Source organism: Podarcis cretensis (assembly GCF_951804945.1).
Source record: "Podarcis cretensis genome assembly, chromosome: 1".
Classification (NCBI taxonomy): domain Eukaryota; kingdom Metazoa; phylum Chordata; class Lepidosauria; order Squamata; family Lacertidae; genus Podarcis; species Podarcis cretensis.
In genome coordinates, this window is record NC_137170.1 from 136974116 (window position 1) to 136999833 (window position 25718).

A 25718-nucleotide genomic window follows, 5' to 3' on the forward strand; every position below is an offset into this window, starting at 1 on the left:
TCCGCCAATCGGGCGAGAGAGAGCGAAGGCGGCGGCGGCGGCGGCTGGAGAGGCCGGCCAGGCCGCGCTCCCTGCGGGGCTGATGGCCGAGGGAAGCCCCCAAGCCCCAGGGGCTCCTCCGGGGGCCGCGCGGGGCCAGGCAGGTAACGTCTTCCCTTCAGGGGGACCTGACACGCTAAAAAGAGCCAGACGCGTGTGTGTGTGTTCGTGTGCATGGGTTCGTTCCTTCGTGTCAGTCAGGTGCTGCTGACCCCCCAGGCTTCTTTCCAGGAAGTGGTGCATATTTATTCCGATATTGAATTTTCCACCCGAGTATCTCTCAGGCACCCATCAGAGTGGACTTGGAAAACGCTGAACAAACTAAACCAAACAGGTTTCTGCTTCAATTTACCAGGATCCCCAAGAGACTTAAGCGGCTCCCTGGGCATGGGAGGCCCTTGAGACGCATCCAGTGCACCCCTTGCTCCTATTTACAACCTGTTACTTCTGATCCCTCACGCGTCTGTTCTGAGGCTCAGGGAGGGAGGGATGGTTTGCGCCTGATTTTCAGTAGTTATTCACTGGAAAATGGCCTTGCTAATGGAACTAGGTAGCTTTTATCCTCACCCTGATCTACTGGAGGGCATTTGATAAGAGTAAGCAGATTGGATGCAAAAGCCAGTGCAAAAAAGGCTGTGCTTTTTTGTTTTTGGAAACCCTCTGCTGGGGACTGTGGTCACTTTTGTGGGCTGGGACATCAAGTGACCTGTATTCTTAGCTCAGCTGCCAGATGAATCTGGGGGAAATGTTGCTCCATGTCCCCTGCTATTTGTTTCGGTAAAATAGGGATAATGGTGGTGCCATGGGCGTAGCCGGGAGAGCAGGCTCCCCCCCCCCATCAATCAAAATTAATAAAAATCAATATAAATCCAAGGCTCTGTTCCCTGCTAACAAAATTCCTGGCTACGCCCATGAGTGGTGCTTTGATTTTCTATAGAGTGCTGAATGCATATACCAGCCCTTGCCACTCCTTCTTGGGTTTTACCCTCATTGCAATAGTGTTCAGTGTGGTGGAAAGAAAAGATACAAATTTAATAAATTAACTAAGCACAGTTCTTTACTCTTATAATCAAAGGGTAAATTGGGAGACATAGTAGTGTGAGTATAGAGTCTGCTTCCTCACCCAAATACAGGAAGCAAGTAATGTTGGATGAGCTTTTGTGTGTGTAAATGCTTCAAACAGGCATTTCTGTGTATATCTGGGGCTTTGCTGAATTAACTTTCATGAGCAAATTTAAATGAGCAAATTTAAGCAATGAGCAAATTTCATGAGCAAATTTAAAGCACTTTACTGTCTTGAACATCTACAGATATTTGCCTTTTTTGAAAAAGGCATCAGCCACTCCTCTATAACACCAGCAAACACACACACACACACACACACAAGAGAGAGAGAGAGAGAGAGAGAGAGAGAACACATTGTATTATTAGTAGGATATGTTACAGAATACCTTCAGAATATTTAACAGGCAAATATCTCTGAATCTTACACATGCAATTATAATTTCATTTCACCTAATCAGATCACAGCGACTTGTTTGGGGAAGAAATGCAATTGTCTGCTAATGGATTCCCAGGCCGCACAGTTGTTCTCAGTCATTCTAGCAAATGGGTTTGAAGATTGTGGCTTTTAATGCAGCAAGCAATTATTCTTAATTCATGTTTGCTTTACTTCCTGGGATTCCCAGAAAATGTCAATAATAGATTTCATCACAGGTTCTTATACATAGTTACTAAACTAATTTTTCATGTTGTTTTCTAGATGATGTGGTGATAGATAAGTCTTTGTATTGCAGTCTGTATGAGTCTGAAGCCCCAACCTGAAGGAAAACACTCCAAACATAGGTTTACAATCTCAGTGAGAGAATTACCTAGGACTCGATTGCTGATGTCTAATTATGTTAGTTTCCCTGTTTTCTCTGGGTAGTTGCTAATATAATTCAACTGAAAATTGGTTTTGTTGAACATGTTCATTTGTATCTTGATGCTGTAGGGAAGGAGTGCCAGATGATTGTGTTCATTTACTTTTGTTCTGAAGCTCCAAGCTAGGTAACAACTCTAAACATCACAAAGCACTTTGTATGTTACAAGTATCTTTTGTCTGCATTGTGCTAGGTCACATCTCAAGGAGTCCTTGAGCAAAGGAGACTGCTCAGAATATATCTAGGGACATTTTGCCTCATGCCTATTTGGCTGAGTATAATGGAGGAGCCATATTATGAAACATGTTAGGCAACTTTACAAATCTTTGATATTTTTAAATGTGATGGTAAGTGGCTCAAACACCTATTCACTGCATGCAAAGGCATTTGTTTTTAGGACATATTGGATTGTAAAAAATAATTATTCGGATGTTTGGAGACAGTAGGATAGTGCTATGTCCCACAATGGTCTCTTGTCATATAGGTTTTGCTGATGTTTTAGCTGTTTTCTTCCCAACCTATAAAACCTATAAAAGAACATCTTATACTTGAGGGCAAAATAGTCTTGCCACATGACCTTCAAATATCTGGAAAAAGCAACAACCAGTCTGTACACGGTCTCAAAGAGGTTGAAAATATCTCAGGCCCCACCTGACCCTCTTATGCAGGGCTTCTCCACACTTACCTCTCCTCTGTGCTTTCCAGGCATGGTCTGTGCTTTAAAGCTCTGTGACTTTACCGCTGAATCAGAGCAAACAGCAATTCACAGAAAACCTGAATTGCCATTGGTCGCGCTTCAGCTTTAAAGAGCGGGTTTTTACAGAGAATGTTTTGGGGCGAAAGAAAGAGCGGTTGGATATGGAGCTTTAAAGCTCAGACCTGAGCAAAAGGTAAATGTGGTTAAGGCCTCTCTTGTGGCCCTGCTTCTTTCTCATCCACAGTGGGTTACTCCAGTGACCATAGCAGAACCTCCTGGTCAGGGCTGAGCTCCTGCTGAGTTTTATGACCTAAGCAGCAACAATCTCTCCAGCACAGGTCGCAATCTGAAGGAGTGGCTGAAGGAACAATTCTGTGACCACCCCATCGAGCACTGTGAGGACACCCGACTGCATGATGCCGCTTATGTGGGAGACTTGCAAACCATTAAAAACCTGTTGGAGGAAGAGAGCTTCCAAAGGTAGCTCTCAATTTTACTAAAATGGAGCATGGATTCTCAGTTGATAAATCAAACACTTTAGCCCTGAGTACATTTTAGCCTCATGCAAATAGTCACTGAGGAACACTGAGGGTTCAAAGGGATGTATGTAGATGGGGATCTCCTGCTGATCATCCTCCTGGGCTCTGTATGTTCCAGGTTCCATCTGCACATTTATTTCATCTATCAGATCTGTTCTGTCCATTTTTGTACAGTTCAGATTATGGGTAGCCTTCCTTATGAATTATTCAGGCATACGTAATTCTGGGTGTATGTATCTAAGCTGGGGTTGCATATACCGTATTTTTCGCTCTATAAGATGCACCAGACCATAAGACACATCTTGTTTTTGGAGGAGGAAAACGAAAAAAAATATTCTGAATCTCAGAAGCCAGAACAGCAAGAGGGATCGCTGCGCAGTGAAAGCATCAATCCCTCTTGCTGTTCTGGCTTCTGGGATAGCAGCACAGCCTGCACTCGCTCCATAAGACATACACACATTTCCCCTTACTTTTTAGGAGGGAAAAAGTGAGTCTTATAGAGCAAAAAATACGGTAGGTTTGGGTGTGCATGTGTGCAGTCAGTGACAGACTGTTTGCATCAAATGGATACTGGACGGGGCTGATTGGAATCGTAGTCCAAAACAACTGAAGAGTGGCAGGTTAGCAAAGGCTGCATGTCATTGTGCCTTATATATCTATTTAGACGTGATTTGATTCCCACGCTGTCAGAAAATTGTTGCTATGGATAACATAGGACATCCAGGGAAAGAATCCAGGGAGAGGAAAGTTGGTGTTTGTTCTCAATTTTTGCCCCACACTTGCTGAGAACAGTGCATGCTCACAGGGGGAAGCAAGGCAAGATCCAGGCACGCTCATGGATTACTTAGTTGTGCTGCTTTTGCTTTCTTCAGCCGCATCAATGAGAAATCCGTGTGGTGTTGTGGTTGGCTGCCTTGTACACCGCTGCGGATTGCTGCCACGGCAGGACATGGAAACTGTGTGGATTTCCTGATTCAGAAAGGGGCAGAGATTGATCTTGTGGACGTGAAAGGGCAAACTGCCCTGTACGTAGCTGTTGTGAATGGGCATCTGGAATGCGCACAGATCCTTCTGCAAGCCGGAGCTGATCCCAATGGGAGCCGTCACCACCGCAGCACCCCCGTGTATCATGCTGCCCGGGTAGGCAGCACTGACATCCTGAGAGAGCTGATCAGGTAAGTGCAGAGTGATTTTGCTTCATCTTTGCCCAGGAGCCAATTGCCGGTCAGCCAAGTAGGGTATGTTTGCTATGGAAAGGATTCTCAGTTGTTCAATTCCAACAGGCAGCAATTGTCAGTGAGAGAAGATAGGCAGAGTTGGGGGAGGATCCTCAGAAAATGGAAAGACTTGAGAATTCCATTTTTAGGGTAGGAGAAATTCAAAATCCTTTCAAATATATACACTTTGTCTTTTTCTTCTTTGCAAAATTTAACGTGTTACCATTCTGACAAAAACACTTTGATTCTTCCCTTCCTGACCATTCTGAGAATAAGAACATATATGAGTTATTCACACAGCAGCTTCACCATCACATGCTGATGGCTGACATGTGGAACAGGGATTGCAGGTCAAAGACCTTCATGTCCCCTCTTGAAGGTCCGGCTTTCCATCTTCTCTCTTGCCAAAGTTAAACATTTAAAGTCCCATTTTGACCCCACCTCTCCACCCTCAAGGCAGCTGGTAAAGAATGAGTCATAAAAACATCAAAAATTGTTAAAAATATGTCTCACCACTACAATGAAATTGTAGCCAGCAAAATTCAAAGAGAGAAGCAACAAAGCCAGAAACAATCCCTGGTATGGGAACCAGACAGATTAAAGCCTTCACCAATAACACATTGCCTTAACCTGGGGTCTGAAGGCAGATAAAGAGTTGGCATTCTAGGGCCAACATGTCCAGAGCCAAACAAACAAACAAACAAATAACCCCTTGGATTGCCACCTCGTATACTCAAGAGCGACTCACACCACCAGTCCCAAGTCTCTAATAGGTGTGCCTTCCGATAAACTTGTTGAAGGGTGGGAGATAAATGCCTACAATAGATAAGATAGATACACATTCTTAAACACCCATTAATTAAACACCACTTTACTTAGTTGGGTGTACACATAAAATTTTCTGTATACAGATCTGAAAAGCTGATGTTTGAAGTGTCATGTCGCAGTGGAGGCAGCTGAGCCATTCAGTTCTGTGAGCCAAACCACATGTGATGGTGGCAGACCCACATGTCAGAACCACATCCAGGGTTTCTTGCATCTCTATGATCTGTATGAATTTTGGTGTAAGGTGATGGTGTGCAGATTTATACTTCTGCTGCAAGGACTCTTAGCCAGCAATATTAAATGTAGACTTTGGAAAGCTTTCAAGTTTAAAATTAACTGACCCTAGCCAATATCTTCTCATTAAATAATTTCTCTTTCAAGATGACTATGCTAATACCAGATTGTCAAGTTGAAATGCAGCTATTAATCAGTTTAAATTGCATTGTGGAAAGCTTAAAATATCAATTATGCCACTCATACTACAGAAAATGCACTCGTCCAATAAAATACAGATACATACATATGCCCAGCTGCTAAAGCAAGCAAACAAAATTCCACATCCAGTCTAGCTTGACCCTAGGAATTATGACCTAAGCAAATATACTTTTGGGGGGGAAGGGACTGTCCTATATTAGAACATCTCTCCAACATTTTTGACCTGGGTACATGATAAACCATCCATCTGACACATGCCATAGTTTAGCAATGCATGCAGCTACACTGAAAACACACCTGTGTCCCCATTTCCAATTCACAGAGTATGTGGTTTATCTGAGATGGCTTTTCATGTGTCTGTGCGGGAAAAGAAATATTAGAAGGTCTGAGAAGTGAATAGGGGAGCTCCTGCTTCCCATCCCTCAACTAGACTGCAGTACAACTTTCCAGGTGCACGTCGGATTCGTCTCCTGACAGCCATTCAGAAGCAGGACACCATTTTTTATTTGGGGTGGTGAGAAATAAGGTTCGCAGCATGATTCAGTAGGCCTTTCTTGGATGTTTTCAAAATTAAATTGCAAAACAAAAACAGTTGGAGCCAAAAAACCAGGATGAGCAGAAAGCAAATAGCCACTACCACTGTTTTGCAATTACTTGGGCAAGTGTTGCTCAAACTGATAAGTTCTACAGCAGTTCTTATCCTTTCAAACACTCTCACAGAATCCGAAAACATCTTACAGTTTTAGTTTTACTTTTCAGCCTTTTCATGGGCAACACTCTGGCACGAGAGGCCATGGATGCTTTAGCTAAGATTCCAGCATTGCAAGGAGTTGGACTTGGTGACTGGGGTCCAACTCCACAGTTCTAGGATTCTATCAGGTAGAACAGCCTTTTCATGAGTAGGAGGCTCTTTCCTCATCATGTGAAAGGGTTCTGGAGAATTCCCTCTCCTGAAAGGCCAAATCAGAAAACAAAAACTGTAAGCAGAGCATGTGCCACCCCATGATTTCGTGTAGCCTGAGCGTGTAGATAGTGCTGACTGACTTCACAGGGAATTGTCTGTGTTCTTCAAAGTGGTATTTTCCAGCTCCGCAATGACTAGTAAGTTCTACATACAGACATAACCAGGACTTTCCCCCACAAACCTGGCACAGAATAATATCACCCTTTCCTTATTAACCAGGGAGTGAAAGTAGAATGGAAATATATAATTAGGAAAGCAGAACCTCATTCTTAGACTGTTTGGATGGGAAGGGAAAGTTATTCCTAAGTCATATAATTACTCCATAGGGACATTTGGAGATTCTGCTTAGAGTGGAATCCCCTTCCTGGTTACAGCAGAGCCAAACACAACTGCTCTGCTTCTGGTGACTTTTGCCTTGGCAAGCGCAACTAGTCTGCAGGATTTATATTTCAAACAAACATGTTGCTCTCAGTGATAGCTTTGAAATCCTGCTCAGCTCTTTGAGATCTGTCTAGCAATAAACAGAAAACGAATACTTGGCCATTTATTTGACGAGCTGCCATTTCCCGCCTTCCCTGTTTTCTGCTGCCCTCCATGCTTTTCTACTCTGCCAACCGTTATTATCACAAAAGGTTGGTTTCCTGAAGGTGTGTGCATCTTTGTGTCTGTCAATAGTGAAAGTCATATGAGGAGATCTCTAGAAGGCAACAAGTTCGGAAATGCTGTTGGTGTTTGTGTGAGTTGACAGCACTGGAACAATCACATTAAAGGGCCAAAGAGGCAGGACAAGTGGTAAGCGACCAAAAATGGGGCTACCTCAGTGGTACCCCCAGTTCCCTCCTCTCTCCCCCTTGAGTTGGTATGGGATAGAGAAGGAAGATCAGCACAGTAATACTACTACTTCATATTAATAGAGTACTTCTAATATTCAAAGTACTTAATATGCGTTATCTAAAACAGTGCTCTAGTGTTGTTATTATTATTTGCATATACAGTGGTACCTCGGGTTACATACGCTTCAGGTTACATGCGCTTCAGGTTACATACTCCACTAACCCAGAAATAGTGGCTTCAGGTTAAGAACTTTGCTTCAGGATGAGAACAGAAATCGGGCTCTGGCGGTTCGGCAGCAGCAGGAGGCCCCATTAGCTAAAGTGGTGCTTCAGGTTAAGAACAGTTTCAGGTTAAGAACGGACCTCCGGAACGAATTAAGCACTTAACCTGAGGTACCACTGTAGCAGGTAGGGGGGCTGAAGGCAAAAGGCAGAGGCTTGCCTAAAACCGTCTTGTGAGTTCATGTCTGTAGTAAGAATTGCACCAACCGTCTCACAGCCCAGTCTCTTAGCCATTGCTCACTTCTAGTTAGGGAAGACGTGTGAGTCCAGCCCAGAGACTCTAGCCAAGGCCTAATGCAGCTCCCTCTGCTGAAAGCTGAGCTGCTCATGTGCTTTGCTTTTTTTATTGAATTAGCAATGACTCCCTTGTGGGAATTCCATGGTTGTGGTCAATATTCAGATATCAGAAGGTAAAGTTAGTGTGTACATTGCAGCCACCAATTTTCCATTTCAAAATAGCATCAGCTTGACCCCTGCACTCATTTCCAACAAGGCCAGGAAAGGTGTAATATGCCTTTTAATGCAGCCTCTTTCCTGAATACTGAGACACTGCATGACTGTGAATTTGTTTTAGGTTGACCCTTGGCCCACACCTATTTTTGGGAGTGGGAAGGAATAATAATAATAATTTTATTATTTATACCCCGCCCATCTGACTGGGTTGCCCAGGAAGGATTCAAAATACAGTGGTACCTTGGGTTACAGATGCTTCAGGTTACAGACACTTCAGGTTACAGACTCTGCTAACCCAGAAATAGTACCTCGGGTTAAGAACTTTGCTTCAGGATGAGAACAGAAATCGCACAGCGGCAGTGGGAGGCCTCATTAGCTAAAGTGGTACCTCAGGATAAGAACAGTTTCAGGTTAAGAACGGACCTCCAGAACGAATTAAGTTCTTAACCTGAGGTACCACTGTACAATACAGGGCAGAACCTCAAACCTCATGATCTTATCAGTAATAAATGCTGAAGGATTTTGTCAACACTTAACCTAAATTCTTCTGAAATCTCCCTTAAGTTATGGATATGGCATACTGTGGCCTGCATTGAGGGGGCGTGATCTATGCATGGGGAGAACTGTACTTAATTGAGGCAGGAGATCGGCTGGAATACCTTTAGTAACTTCTGGTTCTATGCTTCTGCAGTCCAACAGGGTGGCCTGGCTCTTTTAAGGAATCTGTGTCCCTTCATCCCTCTCCTCTATTGCGCCACATTTTAGACAACCTCAATCTTATGCTTCCCAAAACAGTCAGGATAGCATATGTGATTTTTCATTTTAGTTGGGGAGAGCTCAGTCTGGGCTTTCCCCCAGTTTTCCCACAGGGGGCAGCACAATTCTTTCACACCAGCACATCTCTGGAGTCTTGGCTTTCATAGTTTACATTCTGAATATTGCTAAACACTCTCTGTTTCCATCTTGCCATGTGAAAGCTATCCTAGCAACTAGCAAGCTGGCTACTTGGCAGATATATATTCTTGTCTGTAACCACATGCAGTGAAAAGCAGATTTAATTGGCACTGCCTTTAGAGAGGGATTTACCAAAGCCTCTTTGCCTTACCCTGATGCTCATGTGAACTTGTAGCTTCTGAAACTGAAGAGGGAGAGACAGGAATCATCAGTGCAGTGAGAGGCAAAGAGGGCAAGGTGGCCAGACGGCTAAAGAAAAACCCAGCCTGAACCTGACAGCACAGGAAGCCAGTATAGCAAGCGAGAGCAGCATTTGATGATGCAGTTATAGTCAGAGAATTGTAGAATTGTAGAGTAGGAAGGGACTCCAAGGGTCATCTAGTCCAACCCCTGCAATGCAGGAATCTCAGCTCAAGCATCCAGGACAGATGGCCATCTAACCTCTGCTTAAAAATCTCCAAGGAAGGAGAGTCCACCTGTGATGGCCTGGGATTCCGATTCAGAGGCTGAACCAGAGGAATCCCAGCCTGCACAGGAGTCCCCGCCTCCAGGGCCGGCTGAACTGGGGCAAGGCCTAGATTCTGAGGAGCCTGCACCTGTGTCAGATCCTCAAGAGCAGGCACCAGGTGAAACCCTTCTGGCCCCAGAGGTGCTTGAGGACTCAGTGGCTACAGGTGAGCCTCCTCCGGGGCCCAGTAACCCTTCGGCCTCTCCTGAACTACAGAGGCTTAGGGCAGAGAGGCGAAGGGAACTGGTTGCTCCCAGGAGGAGTGCTCGCCTTAAGGCCAGAGGAGGCGGGGCTCCTGGGGGCCGGGACCGCCCCTGGCCTTAGAAGAAGATAAAGGTCAGTCAGCCCAGTCCCAGGTTGCGGGAGCAACGTCGTTGTTGGCTTCAGATCTTCCAGCGTTCCTGTTCCCTGCCCGGCCTCCTGCTCCTGACCTTCCAGCGTTCCTGTTCCCTGCCCGGCCTCCTGCTCCTGACCTTCCAGCGTTCCTGCTCCCTGCCCGGCCTCCTGCTCCTGACCTTCCAGCGTTCCTGTTCCCTGCCCGGCCTCCTGCTCCTGACCTTCCAGCGTTCCTGTTCCCTGCCCGGCCTCCTGCTCCTGACCTTCCAGCGTTCCTGTTCCCTGCCCGGCCTCCTGCTCCTGACCTTCCAGCGTTCCTGCTCCCTGCCCGGCCTCCTGCTCCTGACCTTCCAGCGTTCCTGTTCCCTGCCCGGCCTCCTGCTCCTGACCTTCCAGCGTTCCTGTTCCCTGCCCGGCCTCCTGCTCCTGACCTTCCAGCGTTCCTGTTCCCTGCCCGGCCTCCTGCTCCTGACCTTCCAGCGTTCCTGTTCCCTGCCCGGCCTCCTGCTCCTGACCTTCCAGCGTTCCTGTTCCCTGCCCGGCCTCCTGCTCCTGACCTTCCAGCGTTCCTGTTCCCTGCCCGGCCTCCTGCTCCTGACCTTCCAGCGTTCCTGCTCCCTGCCCGGCCTCCTGCTCCTGACCTTCCAGCGTTCCTGTTCCCGCCCGGCTCCCAGTTTCGGACCTCGCCTCTCATCTTGTGAACTCTGACTACGATCACGGTACCTTCCCCCCGGGACCAGCACAGTCCACCACCTCTTGTGGGAGTCCGTTCCACTGCCAAACAGCTCTTACTGTCTGAAAGTTCTTCCTGATGTTTCAGTAACTTGAATCCACTGGTTCAGTTCCTACTCTCCTGTGCAGAAGAAAATAAGCTTGCTCATCCTCCATGTGACAGACCTTGAGATATTTGAAGACGGCTATCATATCTCCTCAGTCTCCTTTTTTGCAGGCTAGACATACCCAGATCCTTCAACAGTTCCTCATCAGATTTGGTTGGCAGAGCCTTGAGCAGCTTGATCACCCTCCTCTGCACAGGTTCCAGCTGGTTAATATTCTCCTTAAATTGGGGTAACCAGAACTGGATACAGCATTCCAGGTGTGTTCTGACCAAGGCAGAGTAAAATAAGACTATTACTTCCCTTGATCAGGATCTGTGCTATTGTTGATGTAACCTAAAATAACATTAGCTTTCTTTGCTGCTGCTGCATCACTCTGCTAACTCATGTTAAGCTTGTGTTCTGCTAAGACCTCCTTTTCACATGTACTACTGACTGGGTGTTCCCCATCGTATATTGGTACAGCTGGTTCTAAGTGTAGAAACTGTTGTTTGTCCCTATTGAAATTCATTTTTTTAGCTTGGGCCCAGTTATCTAATCTGTTAAGGTCACTTTGAATTCTGATTCTTTCTTCTGTGGCATTAGCTACCCCTCCCAGTTTGGTGTCATCTGCAAATTTGATGAACACTCCCACAATTCCTTTATCCAAGTCTTTTATAAAGACATTGAACAACAACAGGCCCAGAACAGAACCCTGCGGCACCCCTCTTGTCACTTTCTTCCAGGATGATGAAGAACTTTTAAGGGGCGCTCCTTGGGATCAGTCAGTCAACCAGTTACAAATTCACCTAACAGTTACCTTATTCAACCCACATTTTACCAGCTTCTTCACAAGAATATCATGAACTTTGTCAAAAGCTTTACTGAAATAAAGACACACTATGTCCACAGCATTCCCTGACCCACCAAGCTTCTAACTCTATTGTTAAAAAAAAGAGATTTGTCTGGCATAACTTATTTTTGAGAAACCCATGCTGGGTCTTTGCAATCACAGCCTGCATTTCTGAGTGCTAACATACTGAATGTTTAATTATGCTTTTTAGGACCTTTCCAGGAATCAATGTCAAGCTGACTGGTTGGTAGCTACCTGGATCTTCTCTCTCCCTGCCTCCCTTTTGAAGATGGGGACAGCATGTGCCCACCTGTAGTCTGCAGGGACCTCACCTGTTCTCCAAGAATTCTCAAAGATTATAGACAGAAGCTCTCAGATTACATCCTCAAACTCCTTTAGTACCCTTCAGTGAAGCTCCTCAGGCCCTGGAGATTTAAGTTCATTTAAAGTAGCTAGGTGTTCCCTTACTACCTCTTTTCCTACCTTGGGCTGCAGCTCCCTCCTTACATCATTTATTCTGTTATCACCAGGTTGGGCATCGCTTTCCTTTTGGGTGAAGACAGAGGCAAAGTAGGCCTTCACTCTGCCACCCAGTAGCATTTCTCCATCTTCTCCATGGAGAGGACCTACCACTTGCTTGACTCTCATCTTACTTCAGACAAAGCCAAAGAAACCTTTTATTATTATTTTTAACCTCTCTTGCTAGCCTGAGCTCATTTTGAGCTTCGACCCACCTGACCTTCCCTGGGCAACTGTGCTACTTGTGTATACTCCTCCTTAGTGATTTCCCCTTTCTTCCATTTCTTCTCCAAGCTCCTTATGCAGCCACACCAGTTTCTTTAGTGCCTCATGCTTTTCTTTCTTGTTGGAATTGTCTTTATCTGTTGTCTGAGGATTGCACCTGTTATGTATTTATTGCATTTATATCCTACCTTTTTCTCCAAGGAGCTCAAGGTGGTGGTCTTGGTTTTCCTCCTCCTCCTTTAATCCCCACAGCAACCCAGTGAGGCAGGTGAAGCTGAACCAGTAAGCTTCATATCCAAGTGGGGATTTGAACCTTGACTCCCCAGGACCAAGGCTGACACTGAAAACACTGCACCCCACTGGCTCTCACCTAACGCTAGAGGTACCTAATCTGGTGGAGGACGACCATCTCCTGCTTGACTTCACAAGGTTTTATTCCTATCCCGCTTGGTCCAAGGCACATAAAGTCCAACAGGGCAGGATTTTGCAGGTTGACTAGCCACCATCTCGCCGCCACAAAAGAGCTTAATGAAAGCAGGGTTGCCATAGTCTTTCCCAATGAATTTTATTTTCTTTCCTCAGGTATGGCGCTGATGTGGATGTAAATCACCATTTGATCTCTGGGACCCCCAGCCCATCTTCCCGGCCGCTCACATCCCTGGTGGTCTGCCCGTTGTACATTAGCGCAGCCTATCACAACCTGCCGTGCTTCCGGCTGATTCTGCAAGCGGGAGCCAACCCAGATTTTAACTCCTGTGGCCCTGTCAACATCCAGGGTTTCTCCAGAGGCTCTGCGGTGTGTGTCATGGATGCAGTCTTGAGACATGGGTGTGATGTGGCCTTTGTCAACCTCTTGATTGACTTCGGTGCCAACTTGAATCTGGTGAAATGGGAGACTCTGGGAGAAGGAGCTACAGGAAGGATCAAAGTCAACCCAGAAGCCTTGCAGGTGTTCAAAGAAGCCAGGAGTGAGTGGAAAAAGTTATTTTGGCATTCATATTCTATCCCTGCAAAAGGAGTGTGTAATGAACTGAAAGTACCTCTATTAGGGTTGTCAGCTGGTTTAAATTTTCATTCAGGATTTTTTTAACTGATGAAAATGGGGAAATGTTTTTAATACATAACATGGAAATAGTATCTGAATATGATTTTCATTTAAATAATTATAGTAATTTATATAGAATTTTCCATATGACTTTCAAAAGCAGCACACAAACAAAAAGCTAATAAAACACCCATAAAATAAAATAATTTAACTAAAACAGTAAAAACAAAAAAGAAACACAGCTACAATCCACATTAGAGCCAGAACAATTAATGAATTCATTTTCAAAGGCCAACTGAGACAGAAATCTTTTTGCCTATTTTCAGTAAGTTAGCAAGGAGGAAGCTGTAGGAATCTTGTTGTGACCCATAGTACTGGGGTCCCTACAAGGAAGCCCTACTCCTCGCAAACAAGGTTTTAGAGATTTTACTTTGGTCAATTGGTGCATAAAGTTTGTTTACTGTAAACAAACAAATAAATCTAGGCTCCTCATAAGATGGAATTCAGAGGAGGAGCTCATCAGTGCTGCAGAGGTGGGTGTGGCATGGACAGTGCTATTTTTCTATTAAAAGAAGTGCCGGAACTCACCGTGAACACCTCCCTCACTCTTAGAATGGCCATGGCGCCTAGCTGAGGGGGGCCAGAACTGAGTTCTGGTGAGTTCCGGCTGAAAAAAAGCTCTGCACATAGAAGTCAGGCAGCAGGCGTTGTTCCCTGAGATAATAAGGATTAAATAATCATCATAAATCATCTATTTTTACCCTGCTCTTCTACTAAAAGTAGAAGAGTGCAGAATACTACATAATAATAAAACCATATAATATTAAATTTGATAGGCAGTACAGATACAACTACACTAAAACCTGTTTTAGTCTTTACAAGTAAGAACCATCCCTTTGAGTTGGGCCTGGGAACCAATGAGAAGCCTGCTGCAGATATTTCCAAACAAGATATATTCAGGGCCAACCCGACCCTCCCACCAGTGCCAGAGAAGTGAGGAGAAGCAGTGGCAGGTTCCGGCAAAATCTTGTGGGCCCCTTGAGAGATCTCGCTGTAATCTGCAGCCTCGCAAGCCTGCAGTGGGGAGACAACACCATTTCTCCTCAGTCACTGCAAAGGGCCAAGCAGCCTCTGGATGTGACTATTGATTCATGCCTGTTAGCAGCCAGGTTCTTCAACAGCTGCCACATGTGGAGCACATTGCCATGGTCCCTGTCTTCCTGCAGTAGATGTGGGTGAAATATCACCTGAAGCTGATAAAATGTGTTCTGGACCAGATGTAGAACTTCAGCAACCTGCTCTTTATAGGCAAGTGTGACCCTGTCCAGTAAAGTCAAATTCCCAGCCAACTGATTTACCGAGCTCCCCACTATCAACAACTCCGGCTTATGCACAAATATAAGATGGGGGACACCTGGCTTGCCAGTAGTACACGTGAAAGGGATCTAAGGACACCACAGTGTCCAGCTCCGGGTGCCACAATTTAAGGAGGATATTGACAAGCTGGAACATGTGCAGAGGAGGGCAACCAAGATGATCAAGGGTCTGGAAACCAAGCCTTATGAGAAACAGTTGAAGGAGCCTGGAAAAGAGGAGACATGATAGCCATCTTCAGATACCTGATGGGCTGTCAAATGGAAGTTGGAGCAAGCTTGTTTCTCCTGCCCTAAAGGGTAGGCTTCAAGTTACAATAAAGGAGATTCTGACAAACATAAGAAAATAAAATTCTGACAGTAAGACATGTTCAACAGCGGAATGGTCTCCCTCTGGAGGTGGTGGACTCTCCTTCCTTGGAGGCATTTAAACAGGTTGGATGGCCATCTGCCATGGATGCTTTAGCTGAGATTCCTGCATTGCAGGGGGCTGGACTAGATGACCCTTGGGGGTACCTTCCAACCATGTAATTCTATTCTATGTTCTTGATTGAACTGAAATCTATTCATCTATTCAGTTTAGGAAGAAAGCAATACAGGCCAGCCTGTTAGTTTGAAAATGAATTTAAGTAATTTTACTGAGCATACACGCAGGTGTATGCAGGTGGCGCTGTGGGTTAAAGCCTCAGCGCCTAGGGCTTGCCGATCGAAAGGTCGGCGGTTCGAATCCCTGCGGCGGGGTGCGCTCCCGCTGCTCGGTCCCAGCGCCTGCCAACCTAGCAGTTCGAAAGCACCTCCGGGTGCAAGTAGATAAATAGGGACCGCTTACTGACGGGAAGGTAAACGGCATTTCCGTGTGCGGCTCTGGCTCGCCAGAGCAGCGATGTCACGCTGGCCACGTGACCCGGAAGTGTCTCCGGACAGCGCTGGCCCCTGGCCTCTTAAGTGAGATGGGCGCACAACCCCAGAGTCTGTCAAGACTGGCCCGTACGGGCAGGGGTACCTTTACCTTTACCTTTTACTGAGCATACACACACAAGCTGCATTCAACTGCAGTTCTCATCAGTCTGCTCCAATTAAAAACAGATAAGTAATCCACATGATTAATTGTCTCAATTAATTGCTGAAGGCTTGAGGCACTTAAGTAAATATTTAAGACCATATTGATGTTAGCCAGCAACAGAGGGACTGAAACTCAAAGAGGCTGCCTTCTCCAACACTCCTCCCCTGCCTGCCTTGCTGAAACTGAGGAGGAGTGCTGGGCTCATCTCAGTTTGTTCCCCAGGGGGCAGACCCAAGCAAGGCCCCTTGGCTGGTTGAGACCACCCCCTGGGGAATTCCTGAACCCAGGCCTGCCTGCCATAGGCCAATCTGCAGACAGGCCTGCAGTCCTCTGGCCCATGGCCAAGTCGCAATGCCGCCTGCCCGTGGACTTGTTAGGACAAATGCATGAACTTACCCCCAGCCTGCATTCCCACCCCATCCTCAGGTTGGCCATTCCTACCAAGGATGTCTGATTGTGCCTAAGAATCAGATCTGAGTACTCCCTGGGAGGTGTAAAGTAGGTGCAGGCTGCAGCGCTGTTCACATTTTTCTTGGGGCAATCTCTGTTCTACACATTAGGACTTGTGTCTGAGTAAGTATGCACAGAAGCAGACTGACAAATACAGATGATCAAAACCAGGACTTCTTTCTTTGCAGAATGTCTTAGAAGCTATGTACTGTCTGAGATGATTGATCCACCGCTGGTATATTCTTTGGTTTTTTAAGCAGAAGCTTCACTGTAGGCCATAGACTTTAGAGTACTTACAATATTTTTGAAATACCCCACCCCCTTGGCAAAATAACAGCACAATACTATGCATGCCTATTCAGAGATAAATCCTACTGAGAAAGAAGTCCTTTTTAAGAAGTTGCTATCAACACTTGACACTAATTTACCAACATTTCTGTACTGCCATAATTAAGAAAAATATCGTATTTTCCAAAAATCTCAGAACAAAGTAAAAGGATCTTAAACGAGGAAATAACAGAACAAGAAATAGAGGGTGCCATTCAAAATATGAAATTGGGAAAATCACCAGGACCAGATGGCCTGACGGCCAAATACTACAAAATGCTGAAAGAATGGCTGATACAACCATTGAAGGAAGTTTGCAATGAAATTTTGAAGGGGAAAAAGGCACCTGAATCGTGGAAAGAGGCTTTCATCTCACTTATACCGAAAATAGAGACTGAGAAGAACCAGGTTAAAAACTACCGCCCTATATCTTTACTCAATGTGGATTACAAAATTTTTGCAGACATTTTGGCAAAAAGATTGAAAAGAGTGTTGGCAGAAGAGATTCATAAGGACCAAACAGGCTTTCTCCCAGGTAGACATATGTCAGACAATGTGAGGAACATTATAGACATTTTGGAGCTGCTGGACGTTGACATTAATAGGAAAGCAGTTTTGATTTTTGTGGACGCGGAGAAAGCCTTTGACAACATTTGTTGGACTTTTATGAAAAAGAATCTCCAAGGGATGGGGGTAGGACAAGGTTTTGAAAACGGTATAGGTGCAATATACTCTCAACAAAAGGCCAAATTAATTGTAAATAACGTGGTAACAGAAGAAATACCTATAGAAAAAGGTACACGACAGGGCTGCCCAATATCCCCTTTGCTTTTTATATCGGTCCTGGAGGTTTTGTTAAATATGATTAGAAAGGACCAGTTGGTTAAAGGAGTTCAGGTCGGAGTTAGACATTATAAATTAAGAGCATTTGCAGATGACCTAGTATTGACTTTGCAACAGCCAGACACTAGTACTAAAAGAGTATTAGAACTAATTGAAACATTTGGTCGAGTAGCAGGTTTTAAATTGAATAGACAAAAAACGAAAGTGTTGGAAAAAAATTTAACAATGGAAGAAAGAGAGAGTTTTCAGAATGAAACAGGTTTGGAAATTACAAAAAGGGTAAAATACCTGGGGGTAAACTTAACATCCAAGAATGTGAACTTATTTAAGGATAATTATGAAAAATGTTGGTCAGAAGTTAAAAAGGATCTGGAAATATGGTCAAGGCTGAAACTTTCCTTGTTAGGCCGAATCGCTACTATTAAGATGAATGTATTGCCTAGAATGCTGTTTTTATTCCAGACGTTGCAGATTGTGGACAAGATGGACTGTTTCAAGAAGTGGCAGAAAGACATATCAAAATTTGTCTGGCAGGGCAAAAAGCCCAGAATTAAATTTAAGATTTTAACTGATGCAAAGGATAGAGGGGGGTTTGCCCTGCCGGACTTAAGACTTTATTATGAATCAGCAGCTTTCTGCTGGTTGAAACACTGGCTACTTCTTGAGAATACTGACATTTTGGATCTGGAAGGGTATGACAACAGTTTTGGTTGGCATGCATATTTATGGTATGACAAGGTAAAGGTGTATAAAAGTTTTAAAAACCATATTGTAAGGAAAGCATTGTACAACGTTTGGATTAGATACAAAGATTTGTTGGAAAGTAAAACCCCTAGGTGGGTGTCACCAATGGAAGCTAGGGAAGTAAAAAAGCTTAATATGGATTCTAAATGGCCAAAATATCATGAGATCATAGAATACGATGGTGAAAGGGTGAAACTTCAGAGTTATGAGAAACTAAAACCTAAGGTTCGAGATTGGTTGCATTACTATCAGATAAATGAGACGTTTAAACAGGACAGGAAAATAGGATTTCAGAAAGAGAAGTCAAAATTAGAAACAGAATTGTTGGAACCCGATACTAAGAATTTATCAAGAATGTATAACTTGCTGTTAAAATGGAATACACAGGATGAAACGGTGAAATCAGCTATGATCAAATGGGCACAAGATATAGGTCATGATATCATGTTTGCTGACTGGGAACAATTATGGACCACCGGTATTAAATTTACTGCATGTAATGCTTTAAAAGAAAATATTATGAAAATGATCTACCGGTGGTACATGACCCCAGTCAAGCTAGCAAAGATTTATCATTTGCCTAATAATAAGTGTTGGAAATGTAATGAGACTGAAGGCACTTTCTACCACCTTTGGTGGACCTGCCCAAAGGTTAAAGCTTTCTGGGAAATGATCTATAATGAAATTAAGAAGGTCCTTAAGTGGACTTTTCCTAAGAAACCAGAGGCTTTCCTTTTGGGTATGGTGGGCCAAGTGGTGTTAAGAAAGGATAGGACTTTCTTTATGTATGCCACTACAGCAGCAAGAATTCTACTGGCAAAGTATTGGAAGACGCAAGAATTACCTACTCTGGAAGAATGGCAAACAAAGGTGATTGATTTTATGGGACTGGCCGAGATGACGGGCAGAATCCGGGACCAGGGGAAAGAGACAGTGGAAGAGGACTGGAAGAATTTCAAAATATATCTTAAAAATAATTGTAAAATTGAGGAATGTTAAGATGTCAGGGGGTAAGAAGTAAAGAATTGCAGCAGTAAACAAAAAAAAAAACTTAAGAAATATTTACGAAAAGGAATTAAGACAATGGACTTAAGGGTTGCTAAAGAATTATTAAACAAGGATGCAGGGATGGGGAGGTATGGGGAAGTCAAAGAAAAAAGGTTATGAACCGATGAGTATGAAGTTATATTGTGTTATATTGCTGTTTATTATCTGTGTGGAAAATTAATAAAAATTATTATAAAAAAAAAAAAAAATAATTAAGAAAAATATCTGCACTGAGCAGCAGTAAATTAAACAATAAAATTACATCCAAAAAACAAATAGAACGTACATCACAAAGGTCAGTACATACTATTTAATAAAAAGTATATACTGCTTACTCTGTTGAACATCTCAAAGTGGTTTACAAACAAGAAACCTAAAATATTTAATAATGCTGCTCAGAGTAAACATTAAAAATTAACATAAAAAGCAAATGTAAACAATTGTAATAAAACTACATATTACAATTGCAGGTAAAAATTACATGCCTGGGTATGCTTGTTAAAACAAAAGTTTTTTAACAGGTGTCTGAAACAGTGCATTAGGGTAGGCAAAAAGGTAAAGGACACCTGGACAGTTAAGTCCAGTCAAAGGCGACTCTGGGGTGCTGCGCTCATCTCGCTTTTCAGGCCAAGGGAGCCGGCATTTGTCCACAGACAGCTTTACAGGTCATGTGGCCAGCAGGACTAAACTGCTTCTGGTGCGATGGGACACCGTGACGGAAACCAGGGCGCCCGGAAACACTGTTTACCTTCCCGCCACAGCGATACCTATTTATCTACTTGCACTGTTGTGCTTTTGAACTGCTAGGTTGGCAGGAGCTGGGACAGAGCAACAGGAGCTCACCCCATTGTGCAGATTCAAACTGCCAACCTTCTGATCAGCAAGCTCAAGAGGCTCGGTGGTTTAGACCACAGCGCTACCTGCTCCCTTAGGGTGCCTGCCTAATATCAATGGGTAGGGCCTTCCAGCTGTAGGTACTGCTGCACTGAATGATCAATTCCTTGCAAGTCCAGAACAATCCTTATGAAGTATGTGTAAAAGTGCCAGTTCTTCAGATCAAAGCAGTTGTGTAGGCACATACAAAGTAAGGCAGTCTTTCAAGTAAACTTGAAGCTAAGCTACTGAGGGCTTTTTATATACCAATAGTACCACCTTAAATATGGCCTGGTAACAAATCGGCAGCTAGTTCAGATTTGTGAGCAGCAGTGATATCCAACCAGCTCCTTCCTGCAGAGTCACTGCTTAGTTCTTTCTCTCCCTGCTTATGGCTTTTCCACACTTCCACTTGTCTCGTGCCTAGAAAGCAGGGGACTGAGCGTTTGCTACTCCACTTTCCGGGAAAACCCACTCTTTAGTGCTGAATTGGAGCAAACACCAATTTGCGGAAAGCCCGATTGACATTCTCTCCAGTTCAGCACTGCAGAGTGGGTTTTCCCTGGGTGAAAGCGATGAGCCCTAAGTTCTGCTTAGAGCTGGGTGCACCTCTCACTTCTGCATGCAGCCTAAAGGTAATAACTAGGCATAGGTGTTTGTGGGACTAGGAGTTGTGGGTCTGCTGTGGTATTCAGTTGTTTCTTTTTCTCTCCTTGTCTCTTTCTCGTGTGTTGCATTACAGGCTGCCCTAGGAGTCTGATGTCTTTGTGCCGCGTGGCAGTACGAAGGACACTCGGGAAACGTCGTCTGCACCTGATCCATACTCTTCCAGTGCCAGACCAAATCATAAATTTTTTACTCCATAAACAGTAGTAAGGTCTCCTTGGATGTTTTAGAGGACAATTCCCTTCCTTCATTGTTTCCTCCCCCCCCCCTTTAATGAGGATTTTGCTTTTTTAAGAGTGAGCAATTGAAAACAGGAAGAACTGTTTGTGTTTGTTCAATGCTATAAAATTATTTTCATGATATTATTTCTGTTAATTATTCTATAATTTGGGTTTTAGCAAAGCTGCTTCCTGGTGAATTTGATCTGATGTGTTACAGTGCTTCACGTATCATGAAAAAGATAGGACATGGTCCTATAGCTTTAGTGCAGACAGTATTTGTCTTTAGTGGTATGGATGTGTTTATTTAAAGCATGTGCTGTTATTCCAAAAACAGCTCAAGGTATTTATTTAGCAGGCATTGTGGCAAGGCTGTGCCTTGGGGCTGCCCTTCTCCATCCTGGGATGAGGCAGCAACTCAGCCAGAGGGAGGCCAGGTGAGCAGTCCTGCTCTTCTGAGGGCTCAGGATGAGTTCTGCAGTCATAGGCAGCAGAAAGTAGTTCAGGGTTGCAATCTACATGGTTTTGGTTCCAAGACTTACCTCATCCCTCGCCATACGGCCAACTCCAACAACCTACATATTCCCAGTCGTGCGTTTCCTATACAAATTACATATATGTTTTAAAATGCACTCATCTGATTTTTTCATGCTATTCAAATAATCTCCAGTAAATTATTGTTGCTGTCTTGATGATTAGCTGTTGTGGAATTTATTCCAGCTTCTTTTCAGCACAGTGTAAAGTATACTAAAAATCTTGTCCATCAGTAGCATGAGGTAACCACAGTTCTGAAGCATTTTATCTTGTGTGTATGTGTTTAAGAAATCATGTTGGCTTCAAAAAATCTTCAAGGTAAGGTGAATGCAGTGTTTTCTGATGTCCAAAATATGTACCTTTGGCTACTAATGCTATTCGTATTTATTATTCACAAAGCACCTGCATTTTTCTATGTGCTGTAAAAATATTTAAAATATTGGTTGTATCCAGTGTAGTGCAAGCAGAGTTCCTCCTACAACAGGAACCCAAGGCTTTGGAGCAGATTTTGAGGATGCACAGAGTGGATGCAGAGGGTGCAGGAATCATAGAAGAGTTGGAAGGAATCTCAGCCAAGGCATCCATGACAGATGGCCATCCAACATTTGCTTAAAAACCTCCAAGGAAGGAGAGTCTTTCACCACCGGAGGGAGTCTGTTCCACTGTCGAACAGCTCTTCCTGCTGGAAAGTTCTTCCTGATGTTTAGTCGGACTCTACTTTCTTGTAACTTGAAGCCATGGGTTCGAGTCCTCCCCTCCAGAGCAGGAGAAAACAAGCTTGCTCTGTCCTTCATGTGACAGCCCTTGAGATATTTGAAGATGGCTGGAAGGGAGAGTCTTGTTGTGCACACAGAAGGCGCTTCCACCGGTGCCCTCTTACTCTTGGATACAACCATAGTCCATGACCACAGGTTTACAATCTACCACCAGACTTTTTCTCGCTTAACAGGACTTGAGTCTGATCAGCTGCATTGATCACTGCCATTGCACAAAGAGAAAACTGAAGGATCACAGGGAGGGTGGAAATCATTGTTTTCCTTATATAGACAGAGATATCTCAAACCCAGTGTGTAAACAGAAATTGTACATACAAATAAATATGTGTGGGCCGGACTGGAATCATGCTTGCAGAAGGGGCTGCATAAATAGGTTTTCTATGCAGGACCTGTACCCTCCCTTTTTGCAAAGCCAAAGTTGCATGTGAGAATCCTACATGTGCTGTGCATTGGGTATAGGCTCCTATGCAAATGAGGTCTTGAATGTGGGCTGGTAATGCAGTCCTGGGTCTCCCTCCATGCAGTCCTTTATACTGGATGGCCATCTGCCTGGGGCTTCAGAGTTTGCTGATTCAGTGCGCTGCTGTTGCGAATCAATGCTTTCTAAAAACCACTATAAGGGAATCCCAGGACATTTTACCCACACATCCCATTCTTCACAATCTCCAACTGTTTTCAGGCTATTGTCTTTATCTTCAGTGTCTGTGCCTCATCAGAGCTAATATTAATATTTTGTTGGAAGCCACCCAGAGGGTAACCCAGCCAGATGGGCGGAGCATTAGTAATAATAATTTATAATACTAATACTAATAATAATAATTTATTATTCAGGATCATTCTTGATAATATTCAACCTAGTATAATTAAAACTCCAAACTGCAGTGGCGGAGGGTTCTTCTCTCTCCTTTCACTCCCATTCAGCAATGAAATAAAACTTTCCAAACTTTCTATGAGCTCATTCATTTAAGAATCTTAAAACAAATCTATTGAACACTGTAACAAATCCATTTACTAATTGTACTATTAGGGTATAGAAAATCTGGCAACCTAAATTTACACCTGTTATTTCATTAATCCCAATATCACACCACCCAGCAAAGGGAGAGAGAAGCAATTTGAACATTGGGAATCCATAGGATTATATACATAATGAGATTTTGTGGTGGGATAATGAGCTGCTTGTGCGTTAAAGCTTGATCCCTCAGAGCTCACTCAGTGTAGTGAAGCCCTGCCTTGAGCGGAGCCCTTCGGGGTGGCTCCGTCAGTCGCTGGTAGAATCTGACAGTGGGCGTTTGCGGAAACGTTTCCAACATAAAAGCTGTTTCACGGACATGCGCCTCCTGGATTCCCTGCGTGACAGTTTCCGGCGAGGGGTGGGGGTCCTTAAAGGGTGTCCTGATACCTCCTCACTGTTCTCACTGGAAGTATCCCAGAGCCTCCCCTCCGACTCCCTTTCCTTTGGAGCTCCCGCACTCCCCCTACTGGTTCCCTCTTCTGCTGAAGAAGTGTCTCTCCTATTCTCCTGAAGCCTTCTCACCACCTGTCCTTCCGATGGCAGTTCCCTGACATCCACCTCCCCCCCAGGGCCCCCTTCACCCCCTCCCGCCTCTTCTCTTACTGGCGGCGAGGACGGAAATCCCTGGAAGGAACTCCCCTCATCCTCCGAGGATTCAAACACTTCTAACCACGGCCTTCCGTCTCTTTCCCCATCTTCCTCTCCTTCGTCGGAATCTGTTTCCACCTCCACCCCCGACTCTGGGAACCCTTCAAACTCCCCTTCCTCATCTGTAGTACCGAAGTGTTCCCTCCTAAATCTTGCCACTGGTTGTGGTTTTCTTGGGAAACGCCGATGAAACGTTTCTATTAAAATCTCGTCTTTGACTTCCTCTGCCGGTACCCATGTGTTTTCTGACTCTTCCTCCCCCTCCCATTCTACCAAGTATTCCACCTGATTTCCCTTCCACCTGGAATCAATGATCCCTGCCACATCCATGTTGCGTTCTCTCTCTTCTATGACGGGTGTCCGGGTGACCTCCCTCTCATGTTCCCCCCACTCACGTCCCTCTCTGTACAGCGACAGTAATGACCTGTGAAATACTGGGTGCAATTTCATGTGACTGGGCAATCGGAGTTTGAATGCTACTGGGTTGACCTGCTGTATGACCTCAAAGGGTCCCAACCGTTTGGGTCTCAATTTCTTACACCCTCCCTTGAACGGCAGTCCTTGGGTGGATAGCCACACCCGGTTACCCACCCTTATGGTTTCGCCTTCCCTCCTATTTCTGTCTGCTTGCTTCTTATATTCTTCTTTGGCTTTCTCTAAGTTGAGTTGGAGCTGACGGTGGATCGCTTCCATCTCTTCAACAAAATTTTCCGCTGCAGGTACACTCCACCTCCCCCCTCCTTCTCCTGGAAACGCCCGAGGATGACACCCATAATTGGCTAGAAAGGGACTCATCCCTGTGGACACGTTCTCCGCGTTGTTGTAGGCAAATTCTGCCAGAGGTAACCTGTCTACCCAATCAGTTTCTCTGTCCTTTACATAACACCTCAGATATTGTTGCAAAACCCCGTTTGCCCTTTCTGCTTGCCCATTTGTTTCTGGGTGCCTGGCGGTGGAAAAACTTACCTCCACATGCAACATGCTCATTAGTTTCCTCCAGAACCTGGAAGTAAATTGTTTTCCTCTGTCGCTCAAAACCCTCAAGGGGGCGCCATGCAACCTAAAAATGTGCTTCACAAACAACCTTGCGGTTTCTTCCGCTGTCACTGCATGTGAACAAGCTATAAAGTGGCACATCTTAGTTAGTAGATCTACCACCACCATGACCGCGGTTTTCCCTTTGGATCTCGGTAGATCGGTCATGAAGTCTATGGATACCATCTCCCATGGCCTTTCTGGGGTGGGTAAGGGTTCTAATAACCCTGCTGGCGCCAACCTCTCTCCCTTTGCTCTTTGGCACCTGTCGCATCCCCTGACATACTCCCGCACGTCTTCCCGCACCTTGGGCCACCAAAACTCCCTGGTAACCAACCACATGGTCTTGTGCTGCCCGAAGTGCCCCGCCGTGGGGCTGTCATGCAACTGTTTGAGCACCCGCCCTCTTAGTTCCCCATCTGGTATGTAGAGTGCCCCTTTGTAATATAGTTTTCCGTTCTTTTCCTCAAAACCCCCTGCGTTCTCACCTGTCTCCCTGAGTTCCCTAAGTTTTTCTTGGGCATATTCATCGTTCTCAATACCCTCTACCAGTTCTCTTTGCCCCACCAATGCCGCCCCACAAACCCAGTGGTCCTCCGAGATGATATGTCTTTCTTCCGCCCCTCCTTCCCCCTCCAAGTACTC

The 25718-nt window shown here is 44.7% G+C and overlaps 1 protein-coding gene across 3 annotated transcripts; it reads left to right on the top strand.

Annotated features, from left to right (window-relative positions):
* ASB1 (ankyrin repeat and SOCS box containing 1) lies at positions 1 to 22712 on the top strand. 3 transcript variants are annotated; one of them, XM_079982100.1, is made up of 6 exons: positions 1 to 143; positions 2997 to 3138; positions 4070 to 4372; positions 12618 to 12680; positions 12999 to 13384; positions 20924 to 22712. In XM_079982100.1, exons 1-6 carry the CDS (start codon positions 83 to 85, stop codon positions 21052 to 21054), a joined length of 1086 nt encoding a protein of 361 aa, XP_079838226.1. In that variant the 5' UTR covers positions 1 to 82; the 3' UTR covers positions 21055 to 22712. The 3 variants fall into 3 exon arrangements, with proteins under 3 accessions (XP_079838226.1, XP_079838227.1, XP_079838228.1); XM_079982101.1 differs by having other exon boundaries at positions 12669 to 12680; XM_079982102.1 differs by lacking the exon at positions 12618 to 12680.
* Positions 22713 to 25718: the final 3006 nt, after the last annotated feature.